Source organism: Eptesicus fuscus, chromosome 5, assembly GCF_027574615.1.
Source record: "Eptesicus fuscus isolate TK198812 chromosome 5, DD_ASM_mEF_20220401, whole genome shotgun sequence".
NCBI classification, from domain to species: Eukaryota; Metazoa; Chordata; class Mammalia; order Chiroptera; family Vespertilionidae; genus Eptesicus; species Eptesicus fuscus.
The window spans coordinates 66193519-66218083 of record NC_072477.1 but is presented as its reverse complement, the minus strand read 5'-3'; the positions used below and the strand labels follow the sequence as shown (position 1 = coordinate 66218083).

The following is a 24565-nucleotide window of genomic DNA, read 5'->3' as shown; positions in this document are numbered from 1 at the left end:
TAAAAGAAAAAGAAACCGACTCTGAGTCACCTAGTCGGTGGAAGAGGGAAACCAAACTGCAGTCACACCCGAGCCCGTGCAGTTCTGTTATTTAGGACTCCACACCCACCTCCAAAACTTGTCCCTAGTTCCTGCCGGGTCTTGAAGGTATTTGTTCCCCACTCCTAGTGCAGCACTCTGGCCAAATCTCTGGGTATGCCCCTGCTGTGCCCCAGAGCCTGGCACAGTGCCTGGCACAGAGAGTGTCATTTGTGAAATGGGTGACCTGAACAAATCCATCAACAGCGTTTCTAGCATTAATTATTTACTTATTGGCCCATCGACCTTCAGGGATGGTACTGTACTTAACTCTGTGACCCCAGCACCTCGCCAGAGGCCAGGCACAGAGTAAGTTTTTGGTGAACGAGTGAATGGAAGCAGCCTGGCACCCCTTAGCTGTGCCTTGTCCTCTGCCTTCCTTTCTGGCCTCCCCCCACACCAAGGAGCCACTGCAGAGCAGATTAGAGGCAGGTTAGGTAGCACATGACTTCCCACTGGCTGGGGCACCCAGCTCTGCCACTTCCCCTGGGTGTGGAAGAAGAGATCAGGACTCCTTGCCTGTGCCTTGTGAAGGTAGGATCCAGACAACGGTTAGACTGAGGAACAGGACGTTCTCCTGGGGACCTAGGGCAGCGAGCTGTTTACAAAGGTGGGAGCGGAGCTGGGCAGGGAGGCTGAGCGGTCCAGCTGAGGGAGGAAAGCCTAGGCATGGAAGGTGGCAGGGACCCGCGAGGCTGGAGCTGGATGGGCTGGGCAGGTCGGGGAAAGGGGCTGAGAAAGCCGGGATTACCTCCTAGTGGCAAAGCCCGGAACTGCAGCGGGGTGTTGGCAGGAGAGGCCAATCCACCACCCCACGGGTCTCCAGCACAGACGCGTCCAGGCCTCCGCCCCAAGCAGGGAACCGCAGCTGCACTCCGGGTTCCCGCCCTCAGGGGTGGACTGGGTCCCGGCCCCGCCCCCGCCTGGCCCCGCCCCGCCCCGCCCCGCGTTGGCCCCGCCCCTCTCGCAGCGCCTCGCGGCGCCATCCAGTGGCCGCCCCGCGAAGTTCCTGCGCCCAGCGCACGTGAGGTTCTGAGAACCCGGAAGTTACGTTGTAGGCGCGCGTCCCGGGGGCGGGAGTCAGCTGAGCTACCGGGGCGAGGTTGGGATCACCTGAGCTCCGCTAAAGGGTCGGCGATCTCTGGGCGGCGGGCGTGGGGTGCAGGGCTGCGCCAGATTCAAGGGGGAGCGCTCCTGAGTCATCTCGTTCTCTAAGGCGACAGCGAGAAGATCCTCAGGATTTCAAAGAGCAGGAGGGCGGCGGATCGCCAGGGTCTGTCAGATCCCTGTGTAGGCTGGGGAATCGCAGGCTCCAGTCGGGGCGACAGGGATCCCCGGGGGGAAGCCCCGTTGTAATCCCTGGGGTGGCGAGTCCCGAAGCCAGGCACCATGGCGTCCATCCTGGATGAATACGAGGACTCCCTGTCCCGCTCGGCCGTCTTGCAGCCCGGCTGCCCCAGCGTGGGCATCCCCCACTCGGGTAAGGGAACGGGGGGCGCCCTCTCAGCTCTCCTGGCACCTGCGCGGGAGGAGTGGGGAGGGTGGCTCCAGGAGCTCTGGTTCGCCTCCTGGGCGTGCAGTTTGGGTCTAGGCCCCTGGTTCTCCTCAGGCTCTCGTGGTGATGGTCGAAGTTTGAAAGAGCAGCCGCGTGATCTAGGCCCTGCCACTAGGGTCCTTCTAAGAGGGAACTGGGACCCAGATAAGGAAGTAACTTGCCTGCAGGGCTGCAGTTGGGAGAACTGAGAATAGGCTTCGAGATTCACCTGATTCTGTGCTTTTCTCGAGGGCCTTTCTGGAGGTGGGAGGAAGAGAGTGGGGAAAGAGACTGGTGAAAGGAGGATGTTGTAGGAGAAGGAGGGATGGTCCTAGAGCTAACTTCGTCCCCGAACAGGGGAAAATGAAGCATTTTAGGCCTTTGCTAGAGCTGGGTGAAGCTTGGCATTGAGGAGACATTTTTGCAGAAAGTAGTACAGAACTGGCAGAGGGGTCTGAAGTGCTGGGGGCTTTGAGCAATGGTAAAGGAATGAAGTAAAGCCAGAGAGAAAGCAACTTCAGTTTGTTAACCAGCTGATTGGAACGGTTTTCCCAGGTTCCCTGTACCCTCATTTTTCTGGAGACTCACTGAGAGCATTGCTGCATGGGCAGGGAGGAGGGGAGAGAGTGAAGCTAGATGACTTTAGTTGAGCTGGGGTTGCTGGGCCAAAGATTGATGAGGGAAAATGCCCAAACCACCGCTCCCCCCCATAACCACTGGGAGCAGGTACATCATGGCGTAACAGCATCCCAGGGGTTCGAAGAATCAATTCCTCACTTCTGTCAGAAGTGTGGGAAGAGCCCAGGACCCCTAATGCAGAGGTGATTAGCAAGCTACTTGACATATTGGTTTGTTAACCAAGGCCCTGGGTAGGAATATGTGGGGAAAGTGGAGAGGAGCACTGTTTTGTTGTTGTTGTTAATCCTCACCGGAGGATACTTTTCCATTGATTTTTAGAGAGAGTGGAAGGGAGGGGTAGACACAGAGAGAGACATCGATGTGAGAGAGACACATTGATTGGTTGTTTCCCGTATGCTCCCTGAGCAGGGCTCGGGATCAAGCCTGCAACCGAGGCATGTGCCCTTGACTGGAAAGGGACCTGCAACCCTTTAGTCCGCAGGCCAACACTCTATCCACTGAGCCAAACGGGCTAGGGCAGGAGCAGTTTTTTGTTGTTTCTTGCCTTTCTCCCGTCTCTTCCATAGCTGTCCTTTTCTTTGCTTCTCACCTGTAGGGTATGTGAATGCCCAGCTAGAGAAAGAAGTGCCCATCTTCACGAAGCAGCGCATTGACTTTACCCCTTCCGAGCGTATCACCAGTCTTGTCGTCTCCTGCAATCAGCTCTGCATGAGCCTGGGCAAGGATGCACTGCTCCGGTAAGTGAGGGCCAAAATATACAGGAATAGGAGTGGAATGGTGATGTTTTGGGACTGTTAACTAACTCATGCCTTTCTACTTCTCTGGGCAGGTGAAACAGGGGATTTGGAATTTTCAGGAAATATTCTTCCCAAAGAGAACCAATGTAGTGTGGTAGTTAAGAATAAGGTAGACCTGGATTCAGATCCTAGCTCTACCACTTGCCAGCTCTGGAATCTTGAGCAAGTCAGCCAGTCTCTCTAAATGTGTCCCTTCATCTGATAAAGATAACACCAACCCACCAATTAGTCACATGGATCAGTGGAACTGTCTAGAATCCTGAATAAATCCACTCTAAAGGGAAATAATGGTCTGGCTGGCGTGGCTCAGTGGTTGAACATCAACCTATGAACCAGGAGGTCATGGTTCGATTCCTGGTCAGAGCATATGCCTGGGTTGCAGGCTTGATCCCCAATGTGGGGGATGCAGGAGGCAGCTGATCAATGATTCTCTGTCATCATTGAGGTTTCTATCTCTCTCTCTCTCTTTCCCATTCCTCTCTGAAATCAATAAGAATATATTTTAAAAAATGGAAATAATGTATCTTAATAAATCTGGAAATAAATACATATATAAATTGACAAAGGTATTAGCAAATTTGTTTATCTACCTGGAATAACCACCTGGGATAAAACAGCTAAACCTCTGTGTCACAGAAATGAATTATAGGTGAAATCATTATCGTTATTTAAATATAAAATAAAATCCATGCACCCTGGCCCTAGCCAATTTGGCTCAGTGGATAGAGTGTCAGCCTGCCAATTGAAGCGTGCCGGGTTCGATTCTGGTCAAGGGCACATGCCAGGGTTGTGGGCTCAATCCCCAGTGGGGGTGTGTGCAAGAGGCAGCTGATCAATGATTCTCTCTCATCATTGGTGTTTCTATCTCTTTCTCCCTCTCTCTTCCTCTCTGAAATCAGTAAAAAATATGCATGAAAAATAAATAAATAAATAAAAATAAACAGTGCACCGTGGTTGGTGTGGCTTTGTTGGTTGGAGTGTTGTCCTGTCGTCCCATGCGCCAAAAAGATGGCAGGTTTGATTCCCGGTCAGGGCGCATACCCAGGCGGTGGGGGTTTCATCTCCAATCGGGGCGCATACTGGAGGCAACTGATAGATATTTCTCTCACATCAATATTTCTCTCTCTCTCTTCTCTCTCTCTCTCTCTCTCTCTCTCTCTCTCTCTCTCCCTTCCTCTCTCTAAACATATTCTCAGATGAAGATTTCTTTTTTAATATATTTTTATTGATTTCAGAGAGGAAGGGAGAGGGAGAAAGAGATAGACACATCAATGATGAGAGAGGATCACTGAGCCACATCAACCAGGCAGGTGAGGATTTTTTATAAAAGAATATTTAATAAATTTCTACATTCTTGGACTGAAGGAAGGTCTTCTTAAGCTAGAAAATCCAGATGCCAAAAGCAAAAGATATAATTGATTGCATAGTAATTGCTATTGTGACAAAACAAAAAAGCATATGAAAATCAGTTCAAGACAAAAGATGGTGGGAAAATAATGTTTTTCCACATGACTAACAATCTACATCCTTGTTTCTTAAAAAACCCTTACAAATTAACCTTTTGCACTCGGATGTTGAGTGTGACTCGACACGGTTAGCACTAGAATAAAGGAATCGAGAAAAAAGCAAGCGAGTGCAAAGGGTTAATAAGACAATTTAGTAGAAAAGGGAGAGCAAAGAATATAAACAAGCAGTTCACAGAAGAGGAACTCCAAATTTCCACTAAACATCTGAAAATATTTTTAACTTCTGGGAATTCAAATTAAAATAACACTAAGATGCCATTTAAAAAAAATCAGATTGGCAAAAATTAAAAACAGTAATATGTGGTGCTGGTGAAGATGCACAGAAATGGACTCTTACACATTGCTGGTGAGAGTATAAATTGCCACTATCTTTTGGAAAAATAATTGGCAGTGTCTGTTAAAATTTGAAATTATAGCCCTAGCTGGTTTGGCTCAGTGGATAGAGCATTGGCCTGTGGACTGAAGGGTCCCAGGTTCAATTCCGGCCAAGGGCACATGCCTGGGTTGTGGGCTCGATCCCCAGTAGGGGGGCATGCAGGAGGTAGCCAATCAATGATTCTCTCTCATCATGATGTTTCTATCTCTCCCTCTCCCTTCCTCTCTAAAATCAATAAAATATATTTTAAAAAAGAAAAAAAAAATTGAAATTATAACTGACCCAGCAATCCCATTTTGGGGAATACGTAACTACAGAAAAAAAAGTACCAGTCTGCAAGGATATAGAGTCAAGGATATTGATTGCAGCATTATTTGTTTGTTTATTTATTTTGTTAATCCTCATCTGAAGATATTTTTTCCATTGCTTTTCAGAGAGAGTAAAAGGGAGGGAAGGAGGGGAAGAGAGAGAGAGTGAAACATTGATGTGAGAGAGACACATCAACTAGTTGCCTCCTGCACACACCCTGACCATGGGCGGGGAACAAACCCACAAATGAGGTACGAGGTACATGCCCTTGACCAGGATCCTCCAGTGCCAGGCTGGTGCTCTAACCACTGAGCACACCTGGCCAGGATGATTACAGCATTATCTCTGGCAGGAAAAACTGGACATGAGCTGAATGCTTACCAGTAGGAAAATGATGATTAAATTATGGTTCAGCCATAAAAGGAATATTATGCATTTATTAACACGAGTTAGAGCTGTATCTGTTGACTCAGTGAATGCTCATGAAATATCCAAGTGAGGAAAGCAAATTATAAGTTAAGGTGCACACACACACTATGAAGTCATTTTTGTAAAAATTGACAAAACACTATGTTATAAATATGGAGAAAGATGTTAGCATCAGTTTTCTCTGTTGGGAATGATAGGTTTGAGAAGAAAATCATTAGCTTTTTCTTTATACATCTTTACATTGATTTCTTTAGTTAGAATGAGCATATAATTTGAAAAGAATCTAATAAGGGAAATATAATTCAAACAGGAGTATTTCTCAAGGTTATTGTGAAGATTGAGATCATACTAGATTAAGCTCTTGGCATGGTGCTTGATATGTAGAAAGTACTCAGTAACCACTAGCTACAATTTGTTGTTCATTTTTTTTTAAAATATATTTTATTAATTTTTTACAGAGAGGAAGGGAGAGGGATAGAGAGCTAGAAACATCGATGAGAGAGAAACATCGACCAGCCGCCTCCTGCACACCTCCTACTGGGGATGTGCCCGCAACCAAGGTACATGCCCTTGACTGGAATCGAACCCGGGACCCTCCAGTCTGCAGACCGACGCTCTATCCACTGAGCCAAACCGGCTTTGGCTGTTGTTCATTTTTACCCCAGGAGTCGGGGATACCCCTGCTTATTTTCCTGGATGCACTGGAGGTCTGTTGAGTAGAGGAGAAAGATTTCTGCTTAGTGGACTTCCCAAAATGAGGTTCGGGACTTCTCAGCTGAGGGTTAAGGACCCTGCCTATGTTTCAGAGTTCCCTTGGGATTGTATTCAGAATTTTATGTGTATATGTAGATTTCAGGGAAGAAAGGCTGTGGCTTTCATCAAATTATAAAGAGGTCTGTGATTCGAGAAAAGGATCTGCCCTCCTCTTGTCCTGACAGCATTGACTTGGGCAAGGCAAATGAACCCAACCACGTGGAGCTGGGGCGCAAGGATGATGCCAGAGTTCACAAGATGTTCCTGGACCACACTGGTAAGTGGTGATGGAGGTGGGAGATGGCGGGTGGGGGTGGGGCTGAGGTAAGTCGCTGCCTGGGTGGATGGGATCTGAGGGTGGTGGGGGCTGAGGGTGGAATAGCAGCAGCCTCCAGGATGCCATGCTCTCCCCTGTTCCAGGCTTTCACCTGCTGATCGCTCTGAGCAGCACTGAGGTCCTTTATGTGAACCGTAACGGACAGAAGGTACGGCCGCTGGCCCGCTGGAAGGGGCAGCTGGTGGAGAGTGTGGGCTGGAACAAGGCGCTGGGCACCGAGAGCAGCACGGGCCCCATCCTGGTTGGCACTGCCCAAGGCCAGATCTTCGAAGCAGAGCTCTCGGCCAGCGAGGGTGGGCTTTTCGGCCCTGCCCCAGATCTCTACTTCCGTCCATTATACGTTCTAAATGAAGAAGGGGGCCCGGCGCCTGTGTGCTCCATTGAGGCCGAGCGGGGCCCCGATGGGCGCGTCTTTGTTATTGCCACCACTCGGCAGCGCCTCTTCCAGTTCATAGGCCGAACCGCGGAGGGAGCTGAGGCACAGAGCTTCCTGGGGCTCTTCGCTGCCTACACTGACCACCCACCCCCATTCCGTGAGTTCCCCAGCAGTCTGGGCTACAGCGAGCTGGCCTTCTACACCCCCAAACTGCGCTCTGCGCCACGGGCCTTCGCCTGGATGATGGGGGATGGCGTGTTGTATGGATCATTGGACCACGGGCGTCCCGACTCCCTGCTGAGTGAGGAGCGAGTCTGGGAATACCCAGAAGGCGTAGGTCCTGGAGCCAGCCCACCCCTGGCCATTGTCCTGACCCAGTTCCACTTCCTGCTCCTGCTGGCGGACCGGGTGGAGGCCGTGTGCACGCTGACGGGACAGGTGGTGCTGCGGGATCACTTCCTGGAGAAGTTCGGGCCGCTGAGGCACATGGTGAAGGACTCCTCCACAGGCCACCTGTGGGCCTACACCGAGCGGGCCGTCTTCCGCTACCACGTGCAGCGGGAGTCCCGGGACGTCTGGCGCACCTACCTGGACATGAACCGCTTCGACCTGGCCAAAGAGTATTGTCGAGAGCGGCCTGACTGCCTGGACACCGTCCTGGCTCGGGAGGCTGATTTTTGCTTTAATCAGCGTCGCTACCTGGAGAGCGCCCGCTGCTATGCCCTGACCCAGAGCTACTTTGAGGAGATTGCCCTCAAGTTCTTGGAGGCCCGACAGGAGGAGGCTTTGGTTGAGTTCTTGCAGCGGAAACTGGCCAGTTTGAAGCCAGCCGAGCGTACCCAGGCCACGCTGCTGACGACCTGGCTGACAGAGCTCTACCTGAGCCGGCTCGGGGCCCTGCAGGGTGACCCAGAGGCCCTGAACCTCTACCGGGACACACGGGAGCGCTTCCGTGCCTTCCTCAGCAGCCCCCGCCACAAGGAGTCGCTCTTCGCCAGCAGAGCCTCCATCCACGAGCTGCTCGCTAGCCATGGGGACACGGAACACATGGTCTATTTTGCGGTGATCATGCAGGACTACGAGCGGGTGGTGGCATACCACTGCCAGCATGAGGCCTATGAGGAGGCCCTGGCCGTGCTTGCCCGCCACCGGGACCCCCAGCTCTTCTACAAGTTCTCGCCCATCCTCATCCGTCACATCCCCCGTCAGCTGGTGGATGCCTGGATTGAGATGGGCAGCCGGCTGGACGCCCGGCAGCTCATCCCTGCCTTGGTGAACTACAGCCAGGGTGGTGAGGCCCAGCAGGTGAGCCAGGCCATCCGCTACATGGAGTTCTGTGTGAACGTGCTGGGCGAGACTGAGCAGGCCATTCACAATTACCTGCTGTCGCTGTATGCCCGAGGCCAGCCAGCCTCGCTGCTGGCCTACCTGGAGCAGGCTGGGGCCAGCCCACACCGTGTGCATTACGACCTCAAGTATGCACTGCGGCTCTGTGCCGAGCATGGCCACCACCGTGCTTGTGTCCATGTCTACAAGGTCCTGGAGCTGTATGAGGAGGCTGTGGACCTGGCCTTGCAGGTGAGCCCATGAGTCTTGACGCCAACTAAGAGCGGGGCCCGGAGAGCAGTAACTTCACTGTTGAAGGGTTGGAGAGGTGGCTGTGGCTAGGGTGTGCTGGCTTCCTTTGCGGAGAGGTGCTGTAGTACAGAGGCTAAGAACAGGGACTCTGAAGTTAGGATTTGAATTCTGATTCTGCCACTTTCTAAGCTGTGTGACCTCAGGCTAGTTCTGAACCTCTCTGTGCCACAGATTATTCATCCAGAGAAGGGGGTCATATGATAGTACTTCCCTCATAGGGTTTATGAAAGTACTGAATAGGAAAAGCACTCAGAACGGTGCCTGTTGCTTAGGTAAGTTCTATATACACGCTAGCTATTGCTATTATGGTCACAATTGCAGAAGGACATTTCTCAAATCATGAGTTATTACCTAAAGGACTTACTGAATGTCTGAAGGTAGGGCCGAAAAAATCTGAATTTTGATTATGTTCCCCAGGTGATTTTTAAGTTCACTAAAATTGAAGCCCACCGTCATAAGTAGCTTTTGCAGAGCTGTGAGGGGACAGGCCCGCCACCGAGATAGGTTTCTAGCTTGGCTCCCAGAAGCTCCTCCTCAGGCCCAGGGTCTCCCTAGGCATCGGTCTCTCCCACAGTCTCTATCCTGGGTGGGGAGGAGGCACGACCCTAACACGCGTGGTTGCCCCGCAGGTGGATGTGGACCTGGCCAAGCAGTGTGCTGATTTGCCCGAGGAAGATGAGGAGCTTCGCAAGAAGCTGTGGCTGAAGATTGCACGGCACGTGGTGCAGGAGGAGGAAGATGTGCAGACCGCCATGGCCTGCCTGGCCAGCTGCCCCCTGCTCAAGATTGAGGATGTGCTCCCCTTCTTTCCTGACTTCGTCACCATTGACCACTTCAAGGAGGCGATCTGCAGCTCACTGAAGGCCTACAACCACCACATCCAGGAGCTGCAGCGGGAGATGGAAGAGGCCACAGCCAGCGCCCAGCGCATCCGGCGAGATCTGCAGGAGCTGCGGGGCCGCTACGGCACTGTGGAACCCCAGGACAAATGTGCCACCTGCGACTTCCCCCTGCTCAACCGCCCTTTTTACCTCTTCCTCTGCGGCCACATGTTCCATGCGGACTGCCTGCTGCAGGCTGTACGGCCTGGCCTGCCGGCCTACAAGCAGGCCCGGCTGGAGGAGTTGCAGCGAAAGCTGGGGGCTGCTCCGCCCCCCACCAAGGGCTCTGCCCGGGCAAAGGAGGCTGAGGGTGGGGCTGCTGCTGTGGGGCCAAGCCGGGAACAGCTCAAGGCTGACCTAGATGAACTGGTGGCGGCCGAGTGTGTGTACTGTGGGGAGCTGATGATTCGCTCTATCGACCGGCCCTTCATCGACCCCCAGCGCTATGAGGAGGAGCACCTCAGTTGGCTGTAGGAGGTCGTTGCCCCTGATAGGTGGGCAGGCAGTCAAGCACAGCTACTTGCCGGGCCTTAGGAAGGCCGCGTGAGAGGGCCGCTGCCAGGCTATGGCTGTAGGAGGGAGTGGAGTTAATAGCCGTTGCCCATGGGGCATCAGCTGTGAGTGCACCTGCCCACTGCTCATGCTGTTCTTCAGGGCTGCCTTAGAGCTGCTGTTACACCAGGCCATCAGCCTGCCTCCCAGCACAGGGCATTAGCCGGGGAGGTCACAGTTCTGATCGCCTTCCTATCCCCTCGGCATCTAACAGCTCGGTTTTCCTTTTCACTCTCGGCACACTTCCTGTTCAGCTTCTAGAGCAAGAGTCCCATTCTTCCTTTTCACTCCGTGCCTCTTCTCTCTCAGAGGAAGCCCTCTCTTCTGTCTGCCCCCAGGTCCCAGAAGTGAAAAGACAACCCCTCCAAGTCCTGGGCATGGGGGGTGGGAAAGATAGTGCTGATGGTGGGTGTGGTTTGTGCACACTGTTCGGTGTTCCGCTGTGAGGGGTGCCCTGGGCAGAGGGCCTCATGGAGGACAGGGGGAGCTGGAGATGGGGTGGAGAGCATTAAACGGTCTGCATTGCACTAGTGGCTCTGGAGCTGGTGGCTTGTGGTGATGCTGGGCTGAGTGGGCGGGGGGCCCAGGAGGGGTGGGGGGCCGCAGGGAAGCTACCTGGGTCCTGTATGCTTTCGAGCCTTGGCCCTTGTGTCTTCACCTGGAAGTGTGACAGGATGATTTTGCCTGTCCCTCCCCTCTATCCTCTCTGATTCTTGGCTTCTGTTGGAAATTACCACCCATCATCCTGTTTGGAACAGGGGCTGTTCTTCCCTTCTGCCAGCAGGTGGTGCTGCTCCCCACAGAATCCTTTGCATGCAGGCAGTTGGAGGTGCTGATTTCTCACTTTCCCCAGGAGTGCTTCCTCAGTCTGTTCCTTCCCCAGTTGTCCCAAGCATTTTCTGGGTGTCTCGGTGACCTAACCGTGAACCTAAGCCCCTCATTCCTTCTCGCTCCATTAGCCCTTACAAATGCTAGATTTTACTTGCCCCTCTCTACCAGCTTGGATCCCTGAGTGCCCAGGTGCTGCCCATCTTTGATACTGCCCTGTCACTGTCTGGCACTAACCAGAGTGCTGAGGTCCAACATGGAGGTGAGAGTGCCATTGCTACCATTCATGGCATTGGGCAGATAGGTTTTTCCCTATCTAGCTCCTGTAACCTGCCCCTCCCCCCAGATTACCCTTCTTTAGCTGTGGCCGGTAGCTCAGCCACAACTGAAGATTCTTAGAGCGGGGCCTCCCCGTGACATCAGCTGAACACCCTTTGCTCCTGACGCGGATGTCCACAGTCCACAGCCCGGCCCTCTGGGTGTGGTCTGTTAGCTGCCAGATTGAAATGAAATAACAAGTGATGTTCCTGGAATCAGGCTGGGGTCAAGGCACCTGGCTGGTGTCTGCAGTCTTTTCTTTCTCCCCTGCGGCCAAATCCTCTTCCAAGACTTATCTCCTGCAGTCCCGGTGGAATCTTGCCCAGCTGAGTTCCCCAACCACCAGAACAACAGCAAGGCCTCTGCCAACTTACAGGGCTGGAAGCTGCCTCTCTGATGAGCCTCAGATTCCCTATGTTCCCCCTGAAGCAAGAGTGGGAGTAAATATGTGTGTGTTGAGCTGGGGGGGGGGGGGGGTTCGGTTCTCATTGGGTGAGTAGAGGACATCAGAATCCTGTTCACTTTTTCCCCTTCCAGGAAGGTTTGGAAGGCTCCTACTCTCTCTCCCCATGTGGCCGAAGGCTCTCCTCACACCTAGACATGCCCAGTAGAGGACTCGGGGTATTGTACCCCCTGTCAATGCGTATTAGGTGTAAACCTTGGCCTGCCACTGGCGTGGTCCCTTCCTTACTTAGAACAGCTTGGGGCTTCTGTCTTTGCACATAATGGGTGCCTAATATGTTAGTTAAACAAACACTGCCTATTGCTCCCTCCTCGCAGAGAACTTGGCTAAGACAGCCTGGGACGCCCCTGCCCCTTCTGTCCTCTCTCAGCCTGCCCATCTGGTCCTAGGCTGCTTCCTCATTCCTGGAAAAAGGCCCCAGGTTTCCCTGGCACTGATAGATAGGGGTTCCGTTGAGTCAGGGCAACGGGAAGCCACAGCTCTTAGATCCCTGGAAACCAAGCAAGGCCTGGAATGAAGGGGAGAGAGAAGGCCCTCGGGGCCTTGGCCCTAAGCCTGGGGGAGGGCCAGAGAGGGAAGAGGGGGAGCTGTGTGGGAAGCGGCCAAGATGAATGAGCTGCTCCTGGAGCGGTCACTGGAAATAGAAGGAGTGGCCAGAGGCAGTGACGCTAGGATCAGGGCAGGAGGCCTGTAAACAAGGAAGCCACCTGGGGGAGATGCAGGGCGGCCACTGGTCCTGGGGAGCAGGTGCTTCCTGAGGCCCGCCCTTGAGAGGGCCCTGGGGAGCCGCCCAGTTGAGTTGGCAGAGGACACTAGGGGACGCTGTCTACTGGCTTCCCCAGCCCACCGGCTCCCGCCCACAGCTCCTGGGGGAGTGGCCATCGGAGGGTGTGCCAGCCCAGAGTCAGGCCTGGCTTACCCGCCTGGCCACCCTCCCTTCTCTTGTCCCCAAGGCAGACTGGCCAAGGGCACCAGCACTGGCAGGGAGGGCTCAGGGCTCAGAGTCTGGGCAGCCTGGTGTGAACTCATTCCCCAGGGACCACCAATTCTCAGAGTTCCTGCCCCCAGGGCTTGGATCGCAGCCGGCAGGCACCAGTCCCATTGGGGGCTACAAAGCCACCAGTCTCCAGACTGCCCTGGGCGCTGCCCCCCTGGCGCCAGGGGAACAAAAGGTTAGGGGGCCCAGAGGGAGTTATCTGGCCCCACTGGGTGGGTGGGGGCATGAGGGGTACACCTCCTCCCCACTCCCCCAGCTCTGCAGATTCTTCGAGACACTTTCACAGGCGGAAATTCCCAGAGGTCAGAGGAGGGAAACGGTTAATTCCTTTTATTCAATGGGTCCCCCGCTACACGCCTCCCCCCAACTTCCTCCCTCCACTTCCCGCCCCCCCCTGTGTGAACAGGAAGTGGAGAGGAAAAGGCTCTGAGCAGAGCAGCTGGGAGCAGGAGGCAGGGAGTGGGCGGCAGGCTTGGTGCCAGCCCTGCCCCTCATGGCTACTTGCTGGAGGGCCAGACCCACTGTGGCCTGGGAAAGAACCTGCAGCCCCACTGGCCAGTGGCAGGGAAGCCGGGAAACAGCCTAGTGTCCGAGCCCCCTTCCCTCAGCCTGCCCCCTCCCGGGGTCACCTGCAAGGCATCCTCTGCCCAAGACCCAGCTGCCCTTGCCACTGCAGCCCCACCCCCACTGCAGGCTGGGCATCCCGAGCTGGCAGGCATCTCTTTAGGCAGCCGCCAGTCCTGGCACTGGCTCCAGCCCCTCAGCCCTGCCAGTTCTTTGAAGCTCATGCAGCGCTTCCTGTTTGGGGCGGGCGATGCCAGGGCCCCTCCCCCACCATTGTTCTGTAGAGACCATAGGTCCATCTGTTGCCCCATGGTGGGGCCCCTAGGCAGTGCCACAAGGGAGCAGCACCACAAAGGACCCTGCTGGCAGCTTGGCTTATGTGGAGTGCGGCTGCAGCAGGCTGAGGGTGAATGGTGGTCAGAGGCAGGCCCGGGTGGGCAGTGGGGTAGAAGCAGGAGGCTAGATCTAGTTCATGGGCAGCTGGAGCCGTCCGCTTTCTCCTCCACCTGGAACATGGAGATGATTATATTCAGGGGGCACTGAAGCCACCAGGAGAGGGAAACCATTCTTACGCCCAGATTTCAAAAGGGAAAACTGAGGCAGAAGGGCAGACTTTGGTCTAGGATGGTCAATTAAAGGGGCATCAAGAAGGGGGGTCTTCTTTCAGTGGGATTATTAGCCCCTGCTCGCTGAATGTCCTCTGATTTGGTGCTTTCTCTTCCAGAGCAGCTTTGCCTTTTCTCAGCTTTCGCCTTGAAGTAGCCCTTGAACTGGGCAGTCAGGAACCATGAGGCCATGGGAGGCTTGGGCGGCCCTAGTTTGGCGATCAGCAACCAATATCCGCAGAGAACAAGCCCAGGCAGGCCTTCCAGAAAAAGAGGAAGGGGCAGTGGTCTGGCCCCAGGAAGGGGGTGCTGCTCGTGGTTCCCAGGCTGCCCGCCATGGCCAAAGGTCTGTTTGTTTTTCCCAGTGTAAAGGCAGGTGCCCGGTGTCTCTGCAGCCTGCCTCCTCTGCCGTAGCCCCGTCTCACAGCTCTGACCTCGACCCGCTTCCTCTCACGGGGCTAGAAGCCCAGCCATGGTCTAGCCCGTTTCCCTCACCAGATCCTCTGGCTCCTCTTGCCAGCCCAGGACCTGAACTGCCTAGGTCACGGCTCCCAGAATGTCAGAGCAGCAGAGGCCTCCGATAAAGGCTATGGGGTGATGTGGGACCTTCGTTTCGGTAGAAACTTGCATGGATGTCCAATACCTGAACTTCATAAGCTTCCCTGCTGGAAGCCAGGCTCGGGGGAGAGGCACGCCCCTATTCACTGTCCTCTCCTCCCCCATCTCAATCTCTAAGGGGATGCCAGGATGCCCAAGAATCCAGCTTGAAAATCACTGGGCTGCCATTCCCACGTTCTGATTTGACAGGTGCTGAATCTCGGGAGAAATGGGTGGCGGCACTAGGCTCCATCCAGGATCCTGTCCCTTCTCCAGGAGACTGAGTGTCAGTCAGCGGTGGTTTTCTACCCACTGGAGCCAAACACTGTCCCAGGCCCTTCACTGTGATCATTCCTCATCAAAGTGGGTTGCGCTGAGGGACAGGGAGGTGATCTGGAAAGAGCAAGTGCAGGTCTCCGCTCGGCCGTTTACCAGCAGTCGGTTGAATCGCCCTCGGAACCTCAATTTCTTGGCCTGTTAAAGGTGAGTAACCATCACAGACCTTGAGAGGCTCAGGTGAAGCTCAGACAAGAGCAGTGAAGCACATCTGCCCAGGGCCGAGGGGCTGGCGCCTGAGCAGCTCCTCGGCTTGCTTTCTCTTCTGCTTTACTCTGTGCCCCATTCCTCTAGGGCTGGCACCCTGGGAGCCCTGCCATGGCTCTTCCCGCGGGAACCCCTCTGATCCCTCTGGGAATCAGGCTGGAATTGAAAGAGGCTTCGGTGAAAAGGTTTTTCTGGTTCTCAAATATGGTGATTGTGGGGAAGAGAGGCTGAGGATGAGAGGAAGCCCTCAGGCAGATAGGATACAGCCACTCAGGTGGGACAGGAGTGCTACTACCTTGGGGGACGGGTTGGGGTCCTGGAGGAGAGAGGGCACTGCTCCAGCCTCAGGGGGCGGACAGCATGAGCTGAGGAGGCTGAGCCAGGCCTGGTCCCTCTGCCAGCCTGCCCTCATGGTCCAGCCAGAGCTTGCACAATAGCCTGGCTGACTGGATAGCTGGCACTCCGCTGGGAGCCTCAGGAAGTCCCCCTTTGACCTTTGACCCCTCAGGCCTGCTACAGGCCAGAATTCCAAGCAGCTGTCCTCTCTTTTACCTTCTGTTCCTGGTCATTTCCCTTCAGGGCTGCGACTCAAAGACACCCCAAACATGTACCTCCTAGCTCATCCTTTCTCACGTTCTTGGGGATAGACCAGCTGGAGCCTCCCCTGGGGCAGCTCCCTGTGTGGGCTAATGGGGACCCTTGGAGTCTAGCTGTCTGAAGGATGCAAGCCCCCCAACAAGTGCTCCTGAATTTCCAGACGTCCTCCCAGGTGCGCTGCCTGGCTTCATCCCTGTCCCAAAGCCCAGCAGGTAAAACCAGGAACAGCAGGCAGCGCCTGCTCCCTCCTGCCACCCTCTCAGGAGTCGGAGTCCGAAGAGCCCTCGATGCTGTTCCACACTAAACCACGCTGTGCCTCACGGCATTCAGTTTCACAATCAAACAATTCCCTTTGGTTTTCTAGCGGAATTTTTGCTTTTATTTTTTAGGGTTTCTCAACTTTTTTTTTTTTTTTTTTTTTAGTAATCAGTCTAAATTTGTCATTACACATCCCCCATTTCCGTCCCTAAGGGCCTTATTGTCATCCCCTGGAATCTGGAAACCATATGTGTGGGCAGAAACCCCCCAGCATCCCCCACAGTACCCTGGCCCAGCCTGGCCTCTGCAGGGGCAGCCTGCTAGCTGGGGAAGAGTCTACACTCCAGGCTGGGGCTGGAAAGGGAGTTTCTCTTTGGACCTTCCCAGCTTAAGCCATGGAGAAGCCGTGTGGTCTGGTGGTTAGGACTGGAACACATGGGTTCTGTCCCCAGCAATCTCTTTGACTAACGCCAGAAGTCTGGGAAACTCCCCTTGGTACCCGAGGGACTCAGTTTCCCCACGAGCCAGGGGACTCAGAACTTCACTACCTAGCTTATCTCCTATCTGCCTGGGTAAAAAGTGTTTGAGCCAAAATTTTTACTGTCACTTACAAGCTGTGTGACCTTAACAAACGGCTTAATCTTGCTGAATGTCAATTTCCTCATCTATAAACTAGAAGCTATTATTGTACCTACCTCCTGGTTGTTGTTAAAGTTAAATAAGAAAACATGTTCTCAAGGGCTCAGGGCCATGCGTGCTGTAAAAGCCAATACACAGTAGATGTTCCTGTTAAGAAGTAGAAATACATAATGAGGCGGGCAGCGCTGTTCTCGGTGGTACTGGTCTGCGGCCCAGCCTACTTGCCCTGCCTCTCCTGCTCAGGCTGCCCAGTCCAGACCTTCCTTGGGCCTCCTCTGGCTGGAGAAGGGGCAGGGATGACTTACCAGTTGTGAATCAGAGCAGAGGCCTGGCTGCTAGTCCCTGTCTCCATGACGACCCCAGCCCCTCCCCTCCTTCCTTCCTCAGGAGCTTTCTGTTTACTGTAAACAGCTGCCCCAGCTCAGCCCTAGCTGATCCTGCCCAGGGCCAGCCAGACCCTCTCTGAACTGGGGATTGAGGATGTGTGAAGGTCTAGGCCCAGCATCCTGGGCTGTGTGAGGCCTTGAACAGGCTCTGCTTTGCCACCTTGACTGGAGGGGGCGGGTGGGGGAAACGGGGAGGGGAAGGGCCTGTCACCTCAGACCAGGCCAGCCAAGGCCCGAGACAAGGAGCAGATGGAACCTAATTGAGGAGGACCATGCTGAGAGAGCGTGCTGGAGAGATCTGTGCCTTGGCCTTAGGCTGACCTGGGTTCAAATCCTGACCTAGATTTACTCACTGTGTGACCTCTGGCTGGGCACTGAACTTCTCTAAGCTTCACTCAATTTATCGATTTGTAAAACAGAGATAATAACACCTTTCTCAGAGGACTGGCTGCTGTGTAGATTGGTGATAACGCATGTACGTTATTGTGGCATGTTGCTAGCCTGCACTGATGGTGGCTGGACTTATTTAATTCACTTCTCAGATTCTCTCCTGCTCAGGGGTCGTGCATGAGTCCCTGCCTATTCCTTCTTCTGGCACACCTCAATCACACAACTGACAAGCATGTGTACATGTGCACCAAGCACAAATACACATGCACAGAGCAAACACAAACAAACCAGGTAATGAACTGAAACTCGCAAATGGCTGGTGCACAGGAGAACCTCCATGAGGGTGATGTAGGAGTCTAGCTGCTTCCTCAGCCTGTGCCTGGGCCTGAGCAGGCTGACGTTGGAGCTGGGTCACCACAGCTGTCTACCTCTCCCTTCACTAGCCCCCAGGTTTGCACCCACCTCCCTGCCCCGCTGCCCACAGCGCAGGAGTACAGGGCATGGCTCCCCTTTCCTGGGTCAGGCTTTCAGGACACAATGTCCAGGTTGTGAGCTCTTGGCCCCCAGCTCCCAAGGGCCCACATTTGACTTTCCAGTATCCTTGGAAGTGCCAGCCGGTTAGGAGAGCCTTTAAAGGGTGAGATTGAGGCCTGCCATTCCCCTGACCACCAGAATCAGGGCAGATTAAAGTTAGGCACGGGGCATTCATCGATTTGAGTCATTGCCCACAGACCCATGAGTAAGTGTGGCTCTGGATTTCCAGCCCTGTGCCTCACCAGCATGCCCATCGGGGTCTTCCCCAGCTGGGTCCTTGTTGGTTCCAGGTGCAGCCATGGGGTCCTGCCCTGGCCTCGGCTCCCTCCAGAGCACAGAGCAATTAGTGGGGGCTTGTGGGCTTAGCTGACTCTGGTGCCCCTATGTCCCTTTGCCAACTATTGGGTCTAACGAGTTTCTGTCCCCACCCAGGCCTGGGCTGCATGAGAAAGGAGAGGAGCCCCCAGGACTGAAGTTAGCACAGTGGACCGGCTGGAAATCCCCCACTTCTTACCTTGGCCGGTTGAGGAAACAGCCTCCCGGCAGAGGGCCGCCTCCCGGCAGTGGGCCGCCTCCCGCCAGGGACTTTTCTCCTGGGGGTGACACAGCACACAGGGCAGCTACCGGGACCCCAGCCACACTTCAGCCTGAGGGTGAGGGTGGTATCATACAGGACCACTCTCTCCCTTGCAGGAAGCATGGCAGCCAAAGATTCTAGAACCCACTTGGGGTTTAAGCAGGCCTGAGGATGGGCAGGCAGGAGGGAGGGCTCGGGGTGCAGAGGGCGTGGGGGCAGTGGTGGCCAGGAAGGTCCGCGCTGTGGTGACATTTGGTAGTCTAACCAGGTCCAAACCATTCGGCACCCAGACCTCACTAGCCCCTCCTCCACCCTCCCTTCCCGCACCCAGCATCTAATCTGAACTGGCTCCTGGTAGGATAGAAAGCCCTCACTAATCTCCCAGGGGGGTGGTCCCCAAACTTTTTTTATTATGAATATTTATGTATAAGAATATGCACTACAGTCAAAACACACTGTGTGTTAAAGCTTATCTTTTATCTGAAAAGTAAGTCTCAATAGAAGCCCTCCTAGTCCCCCCTTCACAGATGACCTTGCTCCCTTCCACACCCCCCTCCCCAGGAGCCTACCCCACAGACAGAGGCAGGAGGGCCTCTCCGAGCAGACCGTCCACCTTGCAGGAGGGTCAGGGCTGGGGGTAGGGGCTGGGGCTAGTCTCTCACTCCATTGCGAACCACAGACAACTGAGTCACCCACATCTGAAGCCCTGCTATTCGTTGTCAGCGTGAGAGAAACGTGGTCATTTTAGATCCGGCTCTATGGCCGCCGCGGTGGCCGTGCCCAGCTCCCATCCGAGGGCCCAGGCAGCCTGTCCCTAGAACCACCGCACCCCAGTGGAGAAATGGAATGTTCGTAAAGGAAGAACACAGAGGCCTGTGTGTGTGTGTGTGTGTGTGTGTGTGTGTGTGTCACACATGTACATGTGGGCCTGCAGTGTGCCATTCAAAGAGCTTTTGCTCAGTGGCAGCCTCTGTTTCCCGGTCTGCTGGTTGTGGGGGCCTCAGGCAGGTTACACAGGTATGACAGATCAAGGAACTTGGAAAGTCTTAAGAAGCCTTGACATTGACTCAGATACTTTATCTCATCTGCATCCTCACAACATAACTGTTAATGTGTGTGTGTGGGTGGGGAGGGGGGGGGGGGGGGGGCAGATCAGTAAGTCCATGTTGGAGGTGAGCCGTCCAAGGCGCAGGGCAGTGAGGTGCTTGCCTAAAAATCACAGTTTGGCACAGCTGGGTCTCTTGTTTGCTCGCTCTCTTCCCAGCATGCCTCTCCTCATGTCCTGCCCCCTGCAGCGATAGGGCAGCCTGCCTTTCTGCCCCAGGACCCTCTCCCTGTGCTTGGACACCTGGCCCAGCCCATGGGTTAACCCTGTTAACAGGGAGCAGGGGCCCCACAGGCAGAGGACGGGTCTTTCCTGTCAAGGCCAGACTGCCCCCTGCTCCAGCCCGGCTGGCGGAGGGGCCGCGGCTTCCTCCTTCGTTTGAAAGCTCAGCCCTGTGAGAGTAGCAGAGGGGGAGGGTAAAGGGAGGGCTCAATCGCCAGTGCCCTCCCCCCTCACTGACAGCTGTAATCTGCTTGGGAAAATCTCTTTTTTTTCCGCACAGGAAAAAATATTAGTTGTCCCGATAACAAGGAAAACAAAATCCAGCGCAGGGCATCAGAGACTTCCTGAAGCGGGAAACAATGTCCAGGGAGCTCAGTGGAGAAGCCCGAGCTGGGCGGCTGAGGGGGAGCAGAGAGAGGACACTGGTCCAGGCCTATCTGGCCCGTGGGGGAGGGGAATGACAGATCGAGGAACTTGGAAAAAAGATTTCCCCCCCAAAACCTTGAAGTCCAGGCTGTTACGCTATATCCGGGAAATGATTCAAGACCATCACACATCCCTGAACGGAGCAGGCCGCTTCAGCTCAGGTGCTGAGTCCACCCCTCTTCTTCCCTCCGGGTCTCCCAGCTTGTTCTCCTGGGTGCTGTTCCCCATAGGCACCCCGCCCCCAGGCTTCTGGCCTTGTCTGCCCACAGCTGCTTCCCTGGGTAACTTTCCACTGAGGGTTAGGGGGTGAAAAGGGGGAGGGCTTCTCCAGAGCCCCACCTCCAGGCCTAGGAGACTCTGGTGCCCATTTCCCTCTCTGCCCAGGACACTTGTGCTATTTGCTCCAATGGGTGTGGCCTCGAGGGGCAGGTGCGGGCCTGGGATTTAAAGCAGAGTCCTGAGCTCCCAGCGAGCAGTAGTTCTCAACCGTGGCTGCACACTGGGTCACTTAGGGAGCTTTCAGAAAATACCTGTGCCTCCCAGGCCTCACCCCAGACCAGTTATATCAGAATCACTAGGGAGTTATCAAGTGATTCTTGTGTGTAGTCAAGGCTGGCAATCCCTGCTCTATGACCCTGTGACCCTTTGGTCACTTGCTGGCTGGCCCCTCAGTTCCAGGTTGGAGCCCCTCAGAAATTACCACCTAGCTGGTGGCCTCAGAGGTGCCTGCAGAGTTCTCTGCCCAGCTGGAGGCCAGCTGCTTAACCCCACAGCAGGTTCTGGGTTACCCGGCCCCTTCCCACGGCTCCTTCTCCTTCTCCTTCTCCCAGGGCAATGATGTCTGGGGCCTTTGTTCTCAGCCAACAGGAGTGTGACCAGAAACCTACCCATAGTCAGTCCCATTCACTGCGATTAGAACCCCACTTTGGCCACGGAACACACTTAACCTGTCCAGCTCTCACGCTCAGCATCCCCCTACATCCCAGTGTCATCTCCAGCTTTATTGTCAGGAGGACCCAGGTTTCTTCCCTCACAATGCCCTCAGCTCTTGCTCTGCACAAAGCCTAGGGCCCTCGGGCTCTGAGCACAGGGGCTGTCATTTTCCCCAAGGGTTGGGGATCCCTACCAGGGTGTTGCTGCTGTGCTATGCCAGATACTGGGCTTCCATGGTAACCTCTTTGAAGTCAGAGACCATTCCCGGTTCATTTTTTATTGTTTATAAGCATGTACCAGTCACCTAAGTGCTGGGTCTTTAGGGGGTATCACATGCAAAGAGCCACAGTCCCTCCTCTCAAAGGCCTTAACAACACCGAGGCCGGGCTGTCCTGAGCTATCACAAGGTAGTGCCATTCCAATTCCCCGAAACCTTCCCAGAACAGTTGAAGGAATATTTATTTCCTAAGTAGAGCACAGTATGTCCCTCCCCTAACAGAAAAATAAAGGAAGGTATTTCAGGGGCCAGGGACAAAGTGGGGTTCCAATCGCATCCAATGGAAGGGGCAGGGCAGCATGAGCTGGGGCCTGCAGCCTGGCTGAAGAGAACTCACTAGGGTTCCTTTTTGCTCCTAGTCAGGCTTTTACTAACTGAGGGGCTTGCAAGTCCCCGGGCTCTGGCCAGAGGGCCTGTGGGTTCCCACCCCTCTGCTCAAGTGGTCACGTCTACCTAAAGAATCCCCGAGATCCTGAGAGGCAGGACCACAGAGCAGGCTTTTCCCCTTCTCCTAAGGGGGCCTTCTTGGCCTGGGATTCCCAGGGGTCTCCCCTTTCCCTCTGGAGGAGCCCAGCCCAGCTCCCAGCCCCCATCATAGCGTTTTCCAAGCAGGTGGAAGATGCTATGGACAAGGAGCCACCTGGCTGCAGGAGAGGGGAAGCCCCGTGCATGTCCCTGGGGCCTCCATCTCTCCAGAGGGAAACAGTTGGCCGAGAAGCCTGCTCCCCAGAAGCTTAGGCTCTGACTCTTGGCCGGGGCAGTGGGCAGCAGGCTTCAGGAGCTTGGGGTGAGGGGGCTTGAAGGGAGGGGCTCTAATCCCAGCTGCCTAGCTCTGGGTACTAACAGGCCACACCAGGGGCAGCCAAGACTGAGGGGGGGGCACCACCACCTGCTTTTCCTTGTTTTGTTTTCAGGGCACTAATTACTGTGCTGAGCTCCGAGCTGCCTAATGAGGCCGTTTGGATTTCCTGTTGTTCTGGCTTCCCAAGACCCTTAAAGGGCCAGCATCGCACTTGGAGTGGGCCTGGGTGGGATACCGACCACTCTGGTGAGAATGAGCACAGAAGGGCTATTCCTAGGCTCAACCTGAATGCCAAGGGCAGCGGTGAGGGTCTGATCTAATACTTCCGGGCGGCTCTCAAGGCCCTCCAAGAGGGGCCGGCTGCTCAGAGGTGCTCAAACCGGAAGCAGGAGCTTCAGAACTGTGTGGCCTGGTCAGAGCACAGGGCGAAGGGGAGGAGGAGGTAAGGAGGCCAGGGCCGAGGAGGAAAGGCTGGTGATGTCACCAGTGCCCAGACTGTGAGAACCACTGCAGCACCAGGCAGGAGGGAAACGCCATGACGTCCTGTTCACCCTCTACCCCCCACCCTGGAAAATAAACACTTGTTGTCCAAGAGGCCAGCGCCACTTCCGAAGGGGCAGACAGACCGGGCTAGAGGCCCAGAAACAGGGTTGAGCCCAGCTTTGAACAAAGGCCTTTGCCCAAGTTGGATGCAGAAAGGCCTGCAGGTCAGACTCCCCCTAACTCAGCCCCTCTATGGCACAGCCTGCAACAGGGCTTGCAGGATGCACCCTAGGGATCATCTTTGCACTTGGAGGAGCTGAGCATAGCTGGGTATGCCAGGGAGCCCCTTCCAATGCTTGATGCAGGCTGCAGATGGGCTGGCAGGCAGGTGGGGGGGGGGGGCGCCCATCTGCTTCCTGAGTCGCCCTCAGATTTGAGGCACAGCCTCAGTCCTAGACCTGTCCCAAGTGCCCCTCAGGCTGCCCCAGACTGTGGGTCCCCTGGGCCCCAGGAGGCCCGGCCTGCAGCGCCCTCCCCCACAGACGGGGTGACGACATTGTTGTTCTTATACAGGGCCTTCCGCCTAGAGTTCCGGCTCCGCTAAATGGTGGGAATGAGGGTCCCAGGGACAAAGCCAGCCTGGTTCCCGCAGCCACCTCAGAATGGACGGAATCCCCATTGTGTGCGGGGCGTCTTGTGCCCGCCCTCCCCTTGCCCTAGCCGGACATGCCAACAAACAGCTCATTGAGCTCGGGGGAGGGGCCGGGAGACAACAATGTCCCCCAGAGGACCAGAGCAGTGAGCTCAGCTGGGGGTGGGGGCTGCCATGGAGGCCGGAGGGCGATGATCTCAGCGTGGGGAGGGTTGGCCCTTTCGACAGGCTGACCAGAGCCTGGCCTCCCCACGAGGCTGAGAAGGGCTGGCCTCACCCTGGCTGCCCCACCCCCCCGGGCTGAGCTGGGAACGGACTGGCACTTCTCATGCTTAAATTGCCCCAGCCCAGGGCGCCAAGCAGGCGCAGCAGGGGAGTGGGGGAGCCAGGACCCAGCAGAGCCACCTAGACCTAAGAGGCTGGTGGACCCTCCCTCTGGCAGTGCCATTCCAGAAGCCCCGCAGTGAGGCCCAGCCCAAACAGAGCCCTCCCATACCACCAGCCCACACTGACCACAGCAGGACTTGCAGATCAACAAGAGGATGCACTTCCTATAACCAGACCCATCTCAAGAACAGGGATCAACCTATCAACCTGGGGGCGGGGTGGTCTGTCCCTGGAGGTATTCAAGCCCTGGACTATAGAATATGAGGTTTTCTAAGTGCCCGTGAGAGCTCACCTCACCCTGAGCCTCTGGATATAGCTCATTCCTTACAGATACCTCCGCACTCCCGTTGTGGGTTACAGGTCTGCAGTTGGATGAACCCAAGCCCGAGCCAACCCTTTATCCTCTTCTGCCAAGTCTGGGCTGCCAGGCAGGGCCTTGGGCCTCTGAGAAAAAAGGGAGGAAGGGGGAGGGCTGGCTGGGAGAGTGGCATGGCCAAAGCGGGCCCCAATCTCAGTATGGGAGCCAGGGAAGCCCTGAAGCTGGTCATTTGTGCAGGACTCTATCTGGAAAGCAGGGGTAAGCGGGAAGAACAGCTGCTGGCAAGGACAAATGAGTCTGTCCCAGCAGGTCATCAGAGGTCTGGCATTCTCAGGTGCCCGCCATCTCAGGGACAGGACCTAGGCATTGGTGAGCACCTGGCCACCGGCCCCAGATGCCCCTGGTTGCCCCCGGCTTTCCTTCCGCACCTCCATGCTC

General features: G+C 55.3%; 1 protein-coding gene across 1 annotated transcript; it reads left to right on the top strand.

Annotated features, from left to right (window-relative positions):
• The first annotated feature begins 1160 nt into the window (after positions 1-1160).
• Positions 1161-10752, top strand: VPS18 (VPS18 core subunit of CORVET and HOPS complexes). Its single transcript, XM_008143015.3, has 5 exons — positions 1161-1558; positions 2847-2988; positions 6627-6718; positions 6862-8732; positions 9422-10752. Exons 1-5 carry the CDS (start codon positions 1468-1470, stop codon positions 10145-10147), a joined length of 2922 nt encoding a protein of 973 aa, XP_008141237.1. The 5' UTR covers positions 1161-1467; the 3' UTR covers positions 10148-10752.
• The last annotated feature ends 13813 nt before the right edge of the window (positions 10753-24565 follow it).